The sequence below is a fragment of the Eschrichtius robustus genome, chromosome 15, assembly GCF_028021215.1.
Source record: "Eschrichtius robustus isolate mEscRob2 chromosome 15, mEscRob2.pri, whole genome shotgun sequence".
Classification (NCBI taxonomy): Eukaryota; Metazoa; Chordata; class Mammalia; order Artiodactyla; family Eschrichtiidae; genus Eschrichtius; species Eschrichtius robustus.
This window is the reverse complement of record NC_090838.1, coordinates 11,512,676-11,531,568: the sequence shown is the minus strand read 5'-3', so window position 1 is coordinate 11,531,568 and position 18,893 is coordinate 11,512,676. Positions and strand designations below refer to the sequence as shown.

Genomic DNA, 18,893 nt, shown 5'->3' with positions numbered 1-18,893 from the left:
ACGAGTAAAGCTATGCACATTTAAAACAAGAAACACTAACACATGACAGTGCATAGGGATTATGGGGAAGCAAACAGTCAGCCGTATCCGAGGAGGGAGAAAGGACCGGGCTGGCACCAACACGTTAGCTTCACAGAAAGACCAGGACTTGAGCTGGGTCTTCAAGGAAAAGGCTCATTTGTACTGAATACCGAAAGGAGTAACACAATTTTACCATCTTAGCAAATAAATTGATTTTGTCATCTATCTTCCCTTCCAGGCTTTGTCCAGATGCACGTTAATCTTTACACATAATTAGAGCACAAAAATCAACTTATATTAGCATTTTACATTCTTCCAAAAACACTCTCTTGTGAAGAGTTCTGAGTCTCTTCCACTAAGAAGCTGCTCTGGTGATGTACTCCTGTAGTGACTCTCCCTGTCGTATCCTTAAAGCATTTTATCACATTACTTTGGTTGTTTCTCTGCCTTCCACACTATCTCCACACTCCTGCACATAATTCTATAAAAGCAAAGATGAATTCTTGTTGTTATATCTTGATCCCTAGCCTAAGTCTTCACACATGGTAGGTATTCAAATAGTTACTGAAAGAGTGAAATGCATCAATCATCAAGACAAAATTAGGAATTATTTTACCTAAAAAGTTTTACTAAGTATAAATTTATCCCTGAATAAGTTTAACTTATGAGAAAGATCAACATTAAAAAGATGGGGGGCTTCCCTGGTGGCACAGTGGTTAAGAATCCGCCTGCCAATGCAGGGGACACGGGTTCAATCCCTGGTCCAGGAAGATCCCACATGCTGCGGAGCAACTAAGCCCGTGCGCCACAACTCCTGAGCCCGTGAGCCACAACTACTGAAGCCCGTGGCGCCTAGAGCCATGCTCCGCAACAAGAGAAGCCACCGCAATGAGAAGCCCACGCACGGCAACGAAGAGTAGCCCCCACTCGCCTCAACTAGAGAAAAGCCCGCGCACAGCAATGAAGACCCAACACAGTCGGAAAAAAAAAAAAGCTCAGACATCAAAATAAATAAGATTTTTAAAAATATAAATAAATAAATAGATGGGCCCACGGGACATCAATAATTCAGAGTTTCTGAAGTTAGATAGTGGTGATGGCTGCACAACCTTGTGACCATACACTAAAAACCACTGAATTGTACGCTTTAAATGGTGAATTTTATGGTGTGTGAATTATATTTCAGTAAGAAAAATTAATAAAAATCAAGTGTCAAATCAACTGACAGAGCAGTTTACTTATATGGTATGGCTTTCCTCAGATTAAAAGGGATTGCTGGGGCTTCCCTGGTGGCGCAGTGGTTGAGAATCTGCCTGCCAATGCAGGGGACACGGGTTCGAGCCCTGGTCCGGGAAGATCCCACATGCCGCGGAGCAACTGGGCCCGTGAGCCACAATTACTGAGCCTGCGCGTCTGGAGCCTGTGCTCCGCAACAAGAGAGGCCGCGACAGTGAGAGGCCCGCGCACCGCGATGAAGAGTGGCCCCCGCTTGCCGCAACTAGAGAAAGCCCTCGCACAGAAACGAAGACCCAACACAGCCATAAATAAATAAATAAATATTTAAAAAAAAAAAAAAAAAGGGATTGCTACTGAGCCAGAAGTTCCCCAAGATCACTAGACTTATGGTCCCCCCACAATGGCAGAAAGAGCCCTCGAACTGGAGTGACCAGTGTGAATGCCCACAGGGAAGATGGTCACCACTAGGAGACAGGCTAGAATTAACCTCACCAAGTCAGGTTTACCAACACACTAGACAGAGAGTGATACATTTTCTATGCAAATGAAGTGATGAAGCTAACATTAAATGAAATGTTCCCTTTAAAAAATTAATTTTTACTCTGATAACTGTTTTGCAAACCATGACTCTTATTTTATATAAGAGACACAGGAAAAATCTCAATTTACTTTTTTTTTTTTTTTTTTTTAAGAATATTTATTTATGGCTGCGTTGGGTCTTCGTTGCTGCGCATGGGCTTTCTCTAGTTGCGGCGAGCGGGGGCTGCTCTTCATTGCGGTGCGCAGGCTTCTCATTGTGGTGGTCACTCTTGTTGTGGAGCATGGGCTCTAGGCGCACGGGCTTCAGTAGTTGTGGCACACGGGCTCAGGAGTTGTGGCTCACAGGCTCTAGAGCGCAGGCTCAGTAGTTGTGGCACACGGGCTTAGTTGCTCTATGGCATGTGGGATCTTCCCAGACCAGGGCTCGAACCCGTGTCCCCTGCATTGGCAGTCGGATTCTTAACCACTGCACCACCAGGGAAGTCCCTCAATTTACTTTTTTTAATAGAACTCTTCTCACTTAAACAGTAGTTTTATATAGAAACTAATTGTTACTATATGTCAAAGTTAAATATATTTACAAACTCATACACATGCATATGTACACACGCTGAATTTCTACCTCATTTTTTTCCTACTTTACTCTTCTTCTGAAACACCTCAGACCTAAAGACAACAGGCATTTGAGCACAAAAGGAAGCTTTACCTTAATTTAGGATTATCGACATATTTCTTAAACTGCTTGACGTTATTCAAAGTTTGTTCAGCCAGCTCTCGGGAAGGTTCGACAATGAGAGCTTTTGGAGCATTGGGGAGAAACTTCGTTTGTGCTACCTGAGCATTACCTTAAGAAAATAAAGAAGATTAGAATACATTCAGATCACACCTCATGATACCTTGATTTGTAAAACACGAGCACAAATACTCCAGTATCAAAATTTTAAATAATTGTCAAGTGGTATAGGTGATAGTCAAACTAAACAAAATAAAGATTCTTAAAATGAACTACAGATTCTTTAAATCTACTTGCAGTAATTTTAATGGATTATATGCTTTGTGATAAATTAAATGAGCTATGAAATGTACTTTCTTTAAATAACTGGAAGCGATTAGGCAGCACAGTGGGGTGAGAGTGGGAGCTTTGGAGTCAGGCTGCTTGGATTTGGATTCAGTTCTACCACTTACTTGTCCTGTGACCTTGCGCAAGCGACTTCGAGTCCCTAATCCTCAAGTTCTTTGTCTATAAAGCTACCTTACAGGGTTGTTATGCAGACTAAATAATGCAGGTGAAGCACTTAACACAGTGCCATGGCACTTAATAAGCACACACATTATAAATACTGGATACCATCATCATCATGACCAGCTTCCCCAAAACACGTGAACTGAAACCAAATACTTGGGGTTTATGAATTAGGTTTTGAAACTGAATTTTACTGACATGTTCAATAAAGATGCATGACCAAACAGGCAAGGGGGGTATCTGTACCTCACTACAAGAAGCCTTACTTACTGGAGTTTTCAATACCCCATTCTTGAAATCTTTACCCTCTCAGGTGCTATACCTGTGTGCTGTGATTTGACAATGAAACTATCCGGTGCCTTGGAAAGGGCAACAAAACCATCTTTTGGTGGAAACTTAAATTCTTCTTCCCCGAAGTTGAATTTTAGTTCAGCATTCTAGCATTGAATAAAGGAGAAAATGAAAATGCTTAACCTAAGAGCAAACTAACCAATATGAAATAATGAAGATCAAAGTAGCTTATAATCACAGCAAAATGTCTCTAATTACCTTCAAAACACAGGCAGGAAAGAGGCCTTGGTTCTTCATATGTGGTGGTATTTCAAATGCCAGACCAAGGTCTTTTCCTTTAAGAAAAAAAAAAAAAGAGAGAAATTGCATTAAAACGACCAGAAAAGAACCTCCACACACTCACACCACCAAATCCACCAGCCTACACATATTCACACTCCCCCTCCTGTTACTGCAGATTAGCTGTGCTAATACCAACCTCTTCACTTTTTCACTTTACTCCTGAAATTGTCCCCTCTCCCCCGCTACAATTTTAATTATTCCCTTCCTACGGGATTGCTTCCAGTAGACACTTGAATTAGACAAACCTCCCTGAGCTCAAAACTTCCTCCATCTGTCCTTTATTTTTTCTTCTCCTTTTTGTAGTAAAACTGCCTGATTTCCATGTTGACTGTGTCCACCTCATTTCACTCCGTTCTCTGTTGAACTGATTCCCAATCAGGCTCCCCCTACACACCCCTCGCTCCACCGCAACAGCTCTTTGTCAAGCTCATTGATGATCTCCACTTGCCAAACACAGCAGTTCTCGTTCCTCATCTTTCTAGGCTAGACCCGTCAGCAGCACTGGACACCATGTGATCACTCCCTCCTCCGTCAAAAGCTTTCTTCACCTGAACTGCAGGACCGCAACCTCTTCTGGCTTCCCTCCTCATTCACTTCTGCTGGATTCTCCTCAATTTGCCAACTTCTAACCACAAGAATACCCTGGGGGCTTCCCTGGTGGCGCAGTGGTTGAGAATCTGCCTGCCAATGCAGGGGACACGGGTTCGAGCCCTGGTCTGGGAAGATCCCACATGCCGCGGAGCAAATAGGCCCGTGAGCCACAATTACTGAGCTTGCACGTCTGGAGCCTGTACTCCGCAACAAGAGAGGCCACGATAGTGAGAGGCCTGCGCACCGCGATGAAGAGTGGCCCCCGCTTGCCGCAATTAGAGAAAGCCCTCGCACAGAAACGAAGACCCAACACAGCCATAAATAAATAAATAAATAAAATTAAAAATTAAAAAAAAATAATAATAATTTAAAAAAAAAAAAAAAAAGAATACCCTGGGCCTCAGATCTCTCCTCTTCATTACCTACTCTCATTCCCTAGGTGCTCTCATCTAGACCTATGACTGGATCATAGATAAGCCAGTAACTCTCAAAGATGTATCAAAATCTCCAATTTTGATCCCTCCCCTGAAAGCTTAACTGTACATTTAACTACTTACTTGATTTCATCACTCAGATGTCTAATAAGTATCTCAAACTTAACTTGCCCCAAACAGAACTCTTAGCATCCAACTGGTTCCCTACTTATTGTCACCACCCAGTGTTTTCAACAAAGCAGCCACAGTGATTGTACTGTTAAACTGTTAAAGACAGATGATGCCAATTCTCTACTCAAAACCTAATGGCTTCCAATCTCAGTCAAAGTCTGTATCATAGCCTATAAGGTCCTATATGGCCTGGCCTCACCACCTCACTGACCTAAGATTCTACGACCCTCCCCCATGCTCAGTGTGCTCCAGACCCAATGGCCTCCTCACTGTTTAAATACCCCAAGCACGCTTTCATCTCAGGACCTTTGCAATTACTAGTCCCTCTGCCTGAAATACTCTTCCAAGATATTTCTACTCAAATGTCACCTTCTCAGAGAAGCCTTCTCTGACCACCCCAGAATGCTCTCCAACCCCTTACCCGGATTTATACTCTCCCTCTGTTCCCACCTAACATATATATTTGTCTGTCTCTCCCTATCAGTAGCTAAGCCCCACAAAAGTATACATAAATGTGTCTAGTCCATTTTCTGCTGTATCTCCAGCACCTAACAGCATGCCTGGCACACAGCAAATGCTCAATAAGTATTTGTTCAAAAGAAAGGCAGGGAGGAAGAGAAAGAAGACTGAAGATGGTGAGGAAATTTAAAAAATCACAAATAATGAATATCATATATACCCTCTAACAAAATGGTCCCTAGAAAGCTTACCATTTTTGGAGAATTTGACATGCCCTTTATCCATATCTAGGTAACATCCAATGGTATCATGCATAGTGAATTCCTAGAAAACCAAAAAGTCAAGTGCTGTTAATAAAAAGCAAAATTGAAAATAAGGTTAAAAGGTCAAATATAGCTGCATCCAAAGTATGTGTTAGTGTTGCATAATGCTTCCTTAAATTCTAATGTAGATTTTAAAAATGCCTAGTACAGCATATCATATACAATAGTAGAAGCATCAGACAGACCTTTTAGAAGCAACATGATATTAAGGCTCCTCCACATTACTAGAGATGTCGGCTACCACAACAAGTATATTTAGATTTAACATGATTCAAAATAAGAAATGAGAGCGACACAAGTATTAAAGTCCAAGCCAAAATCAAAATGGGGGGAACACAGAAAACAAAGTAATGTACTTTGGAGGGGCTAATAAATGGCACAAAAGAAAAATATTTTTCTCATTTTGTAACATTTCTTCACTGAAGTCCCAATCTGAACTTTCCATGGAAAATATTCAGAAAATTCACTTGAATTTCACAATCATTTCTATACCCTCAGTCATGTCATGAGTGATCAAGTAAGTATGCAGGAAAACTTACTAACACTATGATTATGTCGTTAATACAACTTACCTCTCCATAATTATCAAATTGTTTATTGTGAGATTTCTTTCCTGTTCCACCAAAGCCAAATCCAAACTTGTCAGTACCTAGATTTTAAAAGTATTTTATAAATGTGGTAAGAATAAAGTTAAAAGCACCATAAAAGTTCACAAGCTGAAGACAATTTGAAGCATCTACACAGTATTGTGTGGTACATATTAGTGCATACTAACTTTACTGACTTCATTCATACCCTTAACCTTATTCCTCCTGATTTTATGATGTTATAATATCTATTTTTTGGTACTTCAAATCTTTCTTGGAACAAGGAGGGTATAGGTAAATATTATTATTTCCATGTCTCTAAATATAAACTTTGTATGGTTAAGTTTACTATTTTGCTCCCCACTAAAATAAAATGTTAAAAATTCACAAATGTAAAACAACAAATTCAGTTTATTTTAGAAACACTTACCTAGGTCTAGGGAAGCCTGCATAGAAGACCACCCAACTCTGCACAATCCTTGGTCATGACACGATACTTCATAGTAGTGTTTCCCTGCAAGGGCAAAATACTTTGAGATTTATATAAATTATACACTTATGATTCATTTACCATGTAGCTACTTTCCCGTTGTTTCTGAATAACAATTTGTATCTTCCAAATGAAGAATTGTAGATCTTTTTGTAACATTAAAAATCTTTTCAGATCCTTGATTCAAAGCTACTTTAAAGAAAGTTCATGTATTAATACATCACCCCAAAAGTTCAGACAAGAACAAATGTTGTTTAAATACCTTTCGTTAATCCTTTAGTAGCTCTACATCCATGCCATTCCTTTACTTCTCTGCTCTGACAACAAAGACCATCTGACCCAATTGCTGGATTTGAGAAAAACACAGAAAACCATGTCAATACAGATTACATAAATCACGCATTCTGAAATAAGTATCGTTCAGTCTCGCTAATAAGATAATTCATTACTTGGTGCAATGTTCCAGGGACTGAGACTTGCTGATTCCTGAAGGATAGCAATGTCGTCCCCATGAGTAGCTGCCCTCATTCATCCCCTGGAGGGCTGTGGCTTACACTGAGGACTAGTTTCTCTACTGTTATCTGTTGGCTAGGACAGGATTTTACCACAACAATTCTAAAAAGGCATCAACAGAGCACCTAACCTGACTTGTACTACCGCAGCTGCATCACCAACACGTTTAGACAACTATTCTCTAGAGTCCTTTAAAGAAACGGATACTAAGGATGACGCAGCACCCACTCATCAATGCTTGTTGCTCTGATTTTATGCCGAAATTAGAGCTTGAGTGAATGCTACACTAAAAGAAAAACAGAAACTCTGGCTTGTTCCCTAATCCGTGGATCCAGAAACCATAAAGGGAAAGCAGGAAAAAGCCTGAACAAATAACCCTGTAGCTGTTATTTGCTAATATTAGGGCTCTAAAAGATGAAGTTCTATATTATACATCATAGTCAGTCATAGTGCTTATTGGTGCTTTTTGGCGTCAAGTAATGCATTTGGCTTTTGTCTGTACTGGAAACTATAACTTCTGTCCTGATTCAGGCTTGCAAATCATATTCGCCACCTGAATGCAGAAGAAATTTTTTAAAAAAGCATCTCGTCACACATTTTCCTTCACTTATAAGAAATTAAATTATTTATTCAAAGTATAAATTCTTATTCATGTGGGTACATTATATAAACCTCTGAACTTTTAAAAAAGTTCTCTGACAAGGGTAAATCATAAAAATTTTTGTATTTAAAATTCTTTATGCATATATACATATATAAACTTTTACATAAATTAGATATCACACGGTAGAGAGTAGCAGTATGGGGTTGTTTGTTTCTGTCATGATTCCTCAAGGCCCATTTACCTTTCTCTGCATCCTGATTTTCTTACTCATTGACACCTGGAGAAAATTCCTCCAAGTCAACTCTGCAGTTCTGACTTATTCTTCATAATGGCTACACAATAGTCCTTGGATACACCCTAATCTTTGTTTACCATTCTAGCAGTATCATTTACTTTGCTGGCAGTTTTTATCATTACAAATAATGTTGCATCGAACAGCTTTGAAAGTATATTCTTGCATACTGGCACTTTCATTCCAATGAGCTTGACCTTCCAGGAATATATGTTTTTTTAAATATTAACAGGTAATGCCAAACTCCTTTCCAGAGAGGCAGTAATCTGTAAGTCGGTTATCACCCTTTTGGATTCTTGCCAATCAGATGGGTATAAAACAACATTCACTGTAACTTTAATTTCCATTTCCCTGCTACCTGTAAACTTGACCTTTGTATGTTTATTGCCATTTGGATTTGGTTCTTCTGTGAACTGCCTATTCACATCCTTTGTCCATTTTCCAGATTGCTTATCTCTTTCTTACTAAAACAGGTAACACTTTATCTGCTGTCAACACAAGAACCCCTTACCAGTTTATAAGGATTCTTTATCTTTCCTCAACATTGCATTAAAAACAAGTTTCTGAATCACAAATGTGCTGCTAAAATCTATCCACTTACCAAAAGCAGATCCTCTATCATATGGGTTCATTTGCCATTTGTTCAGCACTAAGCAAATTAAAACAAGAAAAGTTAACCCCAAACAAACATAATTTAAAACATTCTACAAAAAATAAAGCAAATATTTTATATTTTATATGATATCTTAACTCCTCTAGATCCAATATGGTTTTACACACTATTTGGAATGTACGATTAAAATTGTTGCTGTTTTTATTAAAGGCAAAACTGAAACTGAAAACTGAAACAAGCCAAAAATAATAGTCACTGGCCCATCCAGGGCAACCTTTTCTGCTCACTTGCTTCAGTGCCTTTTTATTAGATGGCACTGATCTTTGTCATAACTATGAAAGCATTAATAAAATGAAGTTCTGGTGACTTCAATCATAACGAAAATAACCCACCAACATAGCAGAATCTAATTATCACTTTATCATTATCATTAAGAAAAGCAAGTCCTTTATTTTAAATAATTCATAAGTCACAAAATATTTTCCTCCTCACTTTTATGGGATTGGCATTTTCCTTTTCTAAAACATCTTAAGAGTCTGGATAATCAAAAAATCACAATAGCTAAAGAGAATGCTATGTGTTTTCAAGCCCAATTTCCACCCAAGGTAGAAATCTTTTCTAGGTTATTTCTGGTCAAATGATATCTATCATCTGCTTAAACACCTGAAATGATGGAGAAGTAACGTTCTCTTGAGGGTCTCTATCCATTGTGGGCTCAATCAAGCTACTAGGAATTAAACAGTATTTTCTAGAACAATTATTCTCTCTCCAGATCCCAACAATGATTTAACAATTATACCACCTCCCTTTTTTGTTTGTTTCTCCATGTTTAAATATCTAGCTTCCTTACTCCTAATAGGACATGATTTTTGGAACTACAACCATTCTGGTTACCCTTCTGTGGAAGCAGATAGAATCCTTCTCTTTCATCACTCTCTCTGATAAATGATGGTTTATAGTTGCTACAAATTCTGAGACTATTTTTAAACAGACTAATAGTCTAAATAGTTCATATCCATTATCTCACAATTCATTTACAAATGAGTTCATTCTACAAACTATGTAACACTGTTACTTTCAAACTACTGAGAAGAAAATGTTGATATGCCAGCTCACTCCACTTAAGCTTGCAATTTTGTCACAATCCTATTTTGTATCATGAAACAAAAGTGACTTAAAATATAACAAAACCATAGATTACTCAAGATAGAATGGAATTCAGAAACCATTTAATAAAAGCAACAAAATTTAAGGATGAGAAAACTAATGTAAGATTGCTCATGGCACAGACAGGACCAATCTCCATGGAGATAGGACTGAAAATAAGAAACTGACTTTAAAAGGTACACTTTACATTTCAACCTCCTGGGCTCCTTCTTTCTTACCTTAAAGGAAAATGCATGCCTCTTTTCCCTGTAGAAGGCAATATTTCCTACCACCATGGATTTATACTCTATCAACTATTTGTAAAATCTTTCCTTAATGCCTTTGTAAAATACTGTACCAATTTATCTTCAATATATGCATAAAAAGTTATCAGGTTAAGAAAAACATTAAAATAACTAAATATAATTTCTAAAATGCCAGTGTTTTCTCAAAGACAACACTGTTAGTATCTTAGGAGGGACAATCTTTCAGTGTTATGCTCTAAATGACATTTAGCAACGCTGGTTTCCAGGGCACCAAATGACAATACCATCCCCTGGATGTTGACAATAAAAATGCACACTCAAATTTCACATCTGGGGCTTCCCTGGTGGCGCAGTGGTTAAGAATCCACCAGCCAATGCAGCGGACACGGGTTCGATCCCTGGTCCGGGAAGATCCCACATGCCACGGAGCAACTAAGCCCGTGTGTCACAACTACTGAGCCCGCGTGCTGCAATTACTGAAGCCTGCGCACCTAGAGCTCATGCTCCACAACAAGAGAAGCCACCGCAGTGAGAAGCCCACGCATTGCAACAAAGAGTAGCTCGCCACAACTAGAGGAAGCCCGCACACAGCAACGAAGACCCAATGGAGCCAAAAATAAATAAATAAAATAAATTTATAAAAAAAAAAACTTCACATCTGTAAATGCCAGGAATGAGAATTACTAATTTATACAAAAGGAAATTAATAATATGCAAAAATTACCTGAAGCACCAGTTTTAATTGTCGTTTTTCCTTTTTTGCCTTCTTGTTGGTCTTTCAGAGTTTCATAAACTATCTGGATAACTGGAATACTGAAAGCCTAGCAAAGAAACAAGAGTTCTCTATATTAGCATTCAGATATCAGTGACAGTTCAATAATCAATATGAATTACAAAAATCATGCACGCACCTTAAATAATGACACATATTCCTGAGCACTGCTCCAATTTTCCCAAACCCAAAATACCAGTAAGATAACAAGAGTTGACTGAATGAAGGAAATAAGAACCAGCTGATAGCCCAAAACAATAAACAATCGGGACCCATAGAATGAACTAAACTAAAAAGGATAAATATTATTCTGACAAACCGTTTCTCTAGTCTAGGCCAACAGGAGATCAACCTCTATTTGCAACTTCTTTATCACTAGAGCCACTGCATTAAAATTCAGAAGTGAGTATAAATACTAAAGATACTGTAACTCTTTCTCCAAGACCAGTTTTAAACTATATTCTTAAAGCCATACTCTTATAAATCTTATTTCAGAATGAGCTGGCAACAAAAATATTGTTCTCTGTGGCAAGCAACCACTTTTTACATTTTGGAAGGAGGATATTTGATTAAATATTTCAAAGTAAAAACCACTGTTCAAAGTTGCTTTAAAAATCAACTCTTACGGGCTTCCCTGGTGGTGCAGTGCTTAAGAATCCGCCTGCCAATGCAGGGGACACAGGTTCAAGCCCTGGTCCAGGAAGATCCCACATGCTGCAGAGCAACTAAGCCCATGCACCACAACTACTGAGCCTGCGCTCTAGAGCCCGCGAGCCACAACTACTGAGCCCACGTGCCACAACGACTGAAGCCCATGTACCTAGAACCCGTGCTCCGCAACAAGAGAAGCCACTGCAATGAGCAGCCCATGCACCACAACAAAGAGTAGCCCCCCTTCACTGCAACTAGAGAAAGCCCACGTGCAGCAACGAAGACCCAACGCGGCCAAAAATAAGTAAATAAAATAAATTCATGAAAAATAAAATCAACTCTTACAAAGTAAGTCAATTTAAGTTTATTACTTACACCAGTTTTTCCACTTCCTGTTTCTGCAGCCTAAATGAAAAAGAAAAAAAAGTTTAAGTTGTCAGTTAAGGAAATCAAATTAATGTGATACCATATAGAAATCTTTAACAATTCACGAGCTACCTTTATTTCCACAGTGTCTCCAGATTATTCAGATTTCCTCATTCAACTTTATTGCCAATCTTGCCATTTCTCTTCCATTCCCTCAAAAATCTGTTCTCCCTTTTATTTTCCCATGGCTACCATTCAAATCTAAACCCTTATTATTCTAACCTAGATTGTTACAAAAGTATCCTAACAGTATCTCATGTCTTAGAGCTACACTACAAGCTGCTACCAAATCAGTCTTCATAAAAACACAATTCTAACCGTGCAACGCATCCCTGGTTAAACATTTCCAATGATCCACACTGCCAACAAACACCCAAATTCTTTAGTATGACACTTAAGAAAGGCCACAAATAATCTGACCCACTGTATACTTCCCATCTTATCTCAAGTTACACTCTCCACCCCAGACACATGTATTTTATGCTACCATTGAAGTGAATTACTCTGGGATCATATCCTGCATTCTCCTATTCACAGTTTGTGTTGATGTGCTCTCTACCTAGAGAGCATTCCTCCTTTATCTTCCCTTGTCCAAAATCTACTTCTTCCAAGCAGAGTCCTTTATGATTCCTCAAGCAGAAGGGTAACTGGACCCCACCTGAATCTTTTCATACTTTGCACCTCTCAGGCAGGTGTCACATTTTCCCTTGTATGACATTTATCCATGTACATGTCTTACTGTGGTACTGGGTTGAAGCTTCTGAAGGGCAAAGACTGCATTTTATTCACCTTTGTGTTCCCCACAACTTTTACCTAATTACTTCGAATGTAGCATAGGTATCTTAAATGTTTGTGAACAAATAAAATTGATTTGGTGAAAATACCATTTTTAAGCCTATGGAGTTCTTAAAGTGGGTCACAAACAGCCCCAGACTTGTGTTTCCCCAGCTTCCAACCACCTCACCACATTTAAACATACCATAAGGACATCACCTCCTCCTAGGATCAGGGGGATGGACTCAGCCTGGATATCAGTTGGGAGACTAAAAGAATCATATTTTGAAGAATTTTAGTTAGTTAAAAAAAAAAAAAAAGAATCACCTAAGCTAATTAAGACATGTTAAATTATAAACCTAAAAGAGAATTTTATTTGGTAAACACTACCAATCTTTTTCAGCTAAAAATATATCAACGTTTAGAAAGGAAACTCTATGATTTAAAGAATCACAGGAAAAAACTGAATTTCACTTACCCAACTGGGCCCAAAAATATTTGATAAAAACACTAACCACTATTTAAATTGAAAAACATTGTTGTCACAGGTACATTTAAGCTTTTAAAGATGGAGGTACTTACAGCCAATCCATCTCTTCCACAGCTTGAGCAATTTCAGGCATAACACCCATCTCTGAAAACAAAAATTAATTTTAAAAACTACACATACTAAACTTAAATCATATTGCTCTTAAAATTACTGTTCAATGGGGAAACAGGTTTGAAGCATAGCTCAGTTACATAGTATCTCTTGAGTATAAATTTTGGAGAAAGACTTGAGTTCAAATTCAAGCTCTCACTAGCAATGTGACCTTAGGCAAGCTATAAATAAACCTATTTCTTCACACAAAATGGAGCTAATATTGCTTATGTTGTAGGAATACAGGACGATTACAGATAATCATATGAATGCATCCAGCACATAGTTATCACTTAGTACCTAGTATCCACCAGTGAGTGTTTCCTCCCTATGACTGGTGAAAAATCTGCCAGAGTTGGAGAGAAAGTTCTAGACCAGTACCATGGTTGTTTCACCTAATGTGGAAATCATGTGCCTTGACTCTTTGAGGACCATGTGAATACCCTCAGCGATCTGAGAAAAATGAATAAGCAAGTAGAGAGAGCCCACATTTATAGGCAGTCATAATCAAAACTCTGGTAAACTGAAAAGGGAGGGGCTGCTGGTGAGAACTTGGGTTAACTGGAAATGTCAGCTGAAGAACTACTCTGTTCTTAGTTGTTCACATATTTAAGTAATTTACATCAAAGTGAATCCTAAATGAATAGATTGGGTTATTTCTGATTGGATTTTGAAATTTTATCACTTCTCAAATGAACTGTAGAGGGTACACATGGAATAATGAGTTGTATTACTTAAATCTCCTTTCCAAATAAGAAGTGATCTTTCTTTTAAGTCTGCATTTTTAAAATGTAGCTTTTATTATTGTTATCTTTACAAAAGTATATATTTCTCTTAAAAAATGAGCAACACTCAAATATACCCAAGCCCCAGAGATAATCTATTTGGAAATTTTGTATTTCTTGTAATCATTTGTGAAAAGGCATAAAATAAAACTACAATCCACTGCAAGAGTAGCTTTTTCTTTGCATCAGGTGAGAAGACACATACTAGCAATTAACAATAGACACAACACTAACATTTTGTATAGTAAACTAGTTAATATAAACATTGATGACATGGGAAAGTGTAAAAATCTTTTTCAAAAAGGCAGGCTCTCCTACCCCGAAGTCTCTGCAGAAAAATCCACAGATTGAAAATCTACTCGAGATCAAAAGTTGTATATCCAAGCTGACCTTTTTAAAAATTGCCCCCATTAAAGTCTAGGTGTATTCTCTCTCCTACAACGCAAATTGCTTAAAAAAAGGGAGTGATGGTCTTCAATATGCTGCATACAGAATACTGCAAGCTGAAGCTGCTTGTGAAACTATTCTATTGCAAGCAGCAACCACAGACAGCTTTCAGCAAACTCCAGGCAATTTCTTGTTCCATTCTGGTCATGTTTTCTGCAGGTTTGCTTTGAAACCATGTTTTCTTTAAACAGAACATTTTTAACACTCAAAAGAAAAATAGGAATATTCACGCTCTTTACTTCCACTTTTGTCTTTATTTCACATCACAGACTCTTCTAGTCCTTTACTCTAATATTCCTGAAATCTGTGCATGACTCCCAAAGAAGTGAACCTATAAAATGACAACCTGGAACTGCTCTACACACCTTGGCTCTGAAATCTTGTTTGAGGAGAGAGCTGGGGAAACAAAAACAGCTTCCAGGCTGAGCAGATTCCCCCTTGCCTATTATGAAATGCAACTAAAACAATCAGAAATCCTCTCTCACGACTAAAAAGTTGGAATTCCTAATGTTCTAATAGGAGAAAAATGAAGAAAGTACAATACTGTTATATCTGAAGTCATCTTAATAGATTAACAATATTAAAACATAGTAGCCCTAATTTGATACATTTATTGCTATATAAATGTACAACGTTTAGTCTGTAAGGCTTACTGCAACTTGTAAAACTGTGGATGTATAAAGGAAGGATGATAAAGGAAAAGAGAAAAACAACTGTCGGGTTAGGTAAGCCACCCAAAATTCCTGTTTGGAATAAAGGAGGGTATCATCCGCAAATAAACAACGATTTTCAAAATCTGTGATGGGCTCGTGTGTACGCGGACGAAAATGCTTTCCCTTTAGCTTAGATATTCAACGTTACTGTTGATATAATAGAGGTTAACAACAAATAAATATCAGGTTTGTGCCTGGAACTTTTAGTTTTGGAAGGGCCTGAAAAAAACTAGATGCACGATGGTCATTTCCAACTGACCCCTCCCCGCGCCCTGCTGCTTCTCGGCCAGGCCAAGCCCCTATCGGGCGCGGACAGAAAAGGGTTCGTGAGCACCACTGCCACGTCAAAGAGCAAGCGGCCGGGGCTCCGAGAGCGGCCGCAGCAACGCCGCCGCATCGCTCTCGCAGCCCCGGGTGTCCTGGCAGGACAGCCGAGTGAAGGGAAACTGGAAGGAGAGAAAGAAGAGAGCGAGCACGGGGAGGCCCAGCCCGGCCAGCACCTGGAGGGAAAGGCTCTCCCTGCAACACCGAGGCGCACCGATCGGGCCTCTCGCGCCGCCACTGATCCGCCCGCAGTGCGGGGACCGAGGGGACCGCCTTGGACAGCTCCCTCCTGTCCCGCGCGGCACCTGTCCGCCCCCGCCCCAAAGGCTCCCCTCCAGCCGGCCCAGGGCCGAGGCGTGCATCGGGCCGCCCGCTCCAGCCCCAGCTCCGCAGACGCACCGGAGAAGGCCGCCATCTTCGCCCCGTCCTCCGCGATTCAGCTCGCGGTCCCTCCCTCCGAAAGGACACGCGGCGCGGTAGCGGCCGGCGCTTCCGGCCCCCGCCCCCGGCCCGCGTGTGCCGCTTTCCAAGTCCCGGCAAGGACCCAGTTCCGAAAGAACTGTTCCGGCCAAAGAAAAGACCCGCCGCGGACCTCACGGCGCGGACCCAGTTCAGCTGCCCCTTGCTTTTCCTAAGTAGCCAGGACCCGTCATCATCAGACGTACTCAGAGTTACCTTCTATGTAGAGCATGCTATGTGTCATCAGGAGCACTTTTCCACATGCAAGGAAGCAGACGTTACGTGATGAGGGTCACACAGTGGCCCAGGCTGATCTGACAGCAAAACTGTGCCATCTCTGCTGCCTCACTCAGACCCCGCAGCCCCTTAGAGATAAGCAGGGCTTTGTGGTGTGTGAACAACCTGGAGAGAACGAACTGAATTCATCGCCCAGAAAACCAGCGCTAGTGAGCGCCTGGCACCCAACAGTCATTTACTAAATACTTTTGACCGATTTCGGTCTCCCAACCTCCCTTCCCCAGTGTTTGATGGAGTATTGATAATTTCACGTTTATTTGACGTCCTTACAGTTTGACTCTTCTCTTTGCAGAAAGATGGGAAAAGTAAATGAATGTTTAATCCTGCCAACAACTCTGTCCGATTGTATTAGCATCTTTAGACGAAGATACTAAGTTTCAGGAAAATTAAGTAACTTATCTAAAGCCATATAGCTATTGAATGGCAGCGTGGGATCTGAGCCACATCCGCCTAACTTCAGGGTCCGTGCTGTACCTAATGTGTAGCCTGCCCCAGAATGACATGAGAAAAGTCAAACCCTCAGGCAAGATGTTTTAGATGGACTTAGAACTACAACTTCTGGAGCCATACTCCCTGCGTTTGAATTCTAGCCCTGCCATTTGCTAGCTGTGTAACCTTGAACAAGTCTGGGCTTCAGTTTACTCATTTGTGAAATAACCATGAATAATAGTACCTATCTTGAAGGATTGGTATGAGGCTTGAATAAAATAGGTAAAGCACCACGTGCACAGCACGTGGTAACAGTATATGTGTTAGCTCTATTCTTATACTATTACATGTAATAGGATTCACCTAAAGTTCCAACAAGGACAATACAGTCAGGCCTGCCTGCAGCTTCGCACCTCCAGGGGGCACCATTCACATGATATTCTATATTCTCATTATATTTTGTATAAATTTATATGTGATACCCCCTGAGAGTTAGGCAATGTAGCAGTTCTGAATAGATGCCACGTACGCCGTATTTTTCCTCTGTCAAGGGACAAAGCATTTTCCAGGGGACTACTTGGAGGACTTTTGATCTCAGGAGTTTGGGAAGCAGAAGGCATGCTGTGAGAAGCTGTGACTAGAAGGCCCCAAGGCAGCAGGGCAGGAAAAGAGCCAGAGGGAAGAGAAGGCGGCTGTAGGAGCAGACCACTTTTCCAACAACTGTGGGGAAACATGTGTGACTTTTTCCACCCAGGGCTAACTGGACCTGTGGAGAGTGGACTTGAAGCTCTCTTCAAAGGGAACGTGCCCAGGACTTCCCTGGTGGTCCAGCGGTTAAGACTCCACACTTCCAATGCAGGGGGCGCAGTTTCGACCCCTGGTCAGGGAACTGAGATCCCACATGCCATGCAGCCAAAAAAAAAAAAAAGGGGGGAATGTGCCCAAGAAGGCTGCCTGCAGAAGCTAAATGATGCAGCAGACAGACCCCCAAAGGACCCTGTTTTATTCATACCTTTTAACCAGAGGACAGAAATCACCTGCTTCGTGGAAGTTGCATTTGGAGGATACCAGCAGAAGAATCTCCAAGAAACCAACAAAAAGTACCCCTGAGCTAAAAAAAAAAATCGACCTTGGGCATTATTGAGCCAGAGAGCGCCAGATTCAGATCACAAAGGCACCAGCCAAATAAAGGTGGGTCTCCTCCCTGCCCAGATTTTACCGCTCCCCAAGGGTCAGAAACAACAGCTAATGGTAGAGGGGAGAGCAGGAAAGAGATTGACTGCATCCTTCACCACATTGATAAACTGGGGAGGGAGGAAGCTGTCATTTTGGTTAAAGTTGTGAGTTATGATCATGACACTGGACCCAATAGTTTAATTACAGAAATGAGACTATAATTGTGATGAAAATAGCCAGGCAACATTTCGTTATCTGGGAGTGACCAGAAAAACTCTGGAAGATGCTGGAGATTCCATCTAGGTCAGAGGAAAAAATAGTCTCTAGAGAGGGTTTCAAGGTAACAGATAATGTTTTCTGCTCATTCCCTGTCAAGTTTAGCTTATTTAGTAAATATAATATGAGAGAGATATAATAATACCTTCAATAATGTGAATTGGGATATAATGTGATTGGCTCCCCTCTTTGGCAGGTAGGACAAGGCCAGGCAAAGAAGTGGCAGGCAGCCCCTTCATCCAACCAAGAGATAAATGATGGGTGTCCCCAGTCCAGTATCCTGCTGGTCCACTCTGCCCAAAACAGGCTGATTAAATGGGCACATACTATCAGGGAGACAGTCCTGGAATCCTTGCCTGGCTCCAGAAACCCACCTACATAAATCATTAGGTAGGAAGACAACCACCACTAGGTGGCGCCAAACTGCAGTTGATCCCGGTAAAGGTTGAAAGGGACGTAAAACTCCCAGCTGGGACTTTTCCCTGGACATTTATTTCTATAACCTCACAATAACCCAGCATCTTATTGGGTTGGGTAATTGGACCTTTTGGACCCATAGCCA

The 18,893-nt window shown here is 40.4% G+C and overlaps 1 protein-coding gene across 1 annotated transcript in view; it reads right to left on the bottom strand.

Annotated features, from left to right (window-relative positions):
- DDX1 (DEAD-box helicase 1) overlaps positions 1–16,200 on the bottom strand; it is a 34,022-nt gene extending 17,822 nt beyond the window's left edge. The window contains exons 1-13 of the mRNA XM_068564266.1: positions 16,094–16,200; positions 13,368–13,419; positions 12,991–13,054; positions 11,961–11,990; positions 10,887–10,983; positions 8,739–8,786; positions 6,991–7,074; positions 6,669–6,752; positions 6,224–6,300; positions 5,580–5,652; positions 3,590–3,666; positions 3,363–3,477; positions 2,504–2,642 (exon numbers count right to left, since the gene is read on the bottom strand). Of these exons, the coding sequence (XP_068420367.1) occupies positions 2,504–2,642; positions 3,363–3,477; positions 3,590–3,666; positions 5,580–5,652; positions 6,224–6,300; positions 6,669–6,752; positions 6,991–7,074; positions 8,739–8,786; positions 10,887–10,983; positions 11,961–11,990; positions 12,991–13,054; positions 13,368–13,419; positions 16,094–16,109 (956 nt within the window). The 5' untranslated portion in view covers positions 16,110–16,200. The remainder of the gene's footprint in view (positions 1–2,503; positions 2,643–3,362; positions 3,478–3,589; positions 3,667–5,579; positions 5,653–6,223; positions 6,301–6,668; positions 6,753–6,990; positions 7,075–8,738; positions 8,787–10,886; positions 10,984–11,960; positions 11,991–12,990; positions 13,055–13,367; positions 13,420–16,093) is intronic.
- Between the last annotated feature and the right edge of the window lie 2,693 nt (positions 16,201–18,893).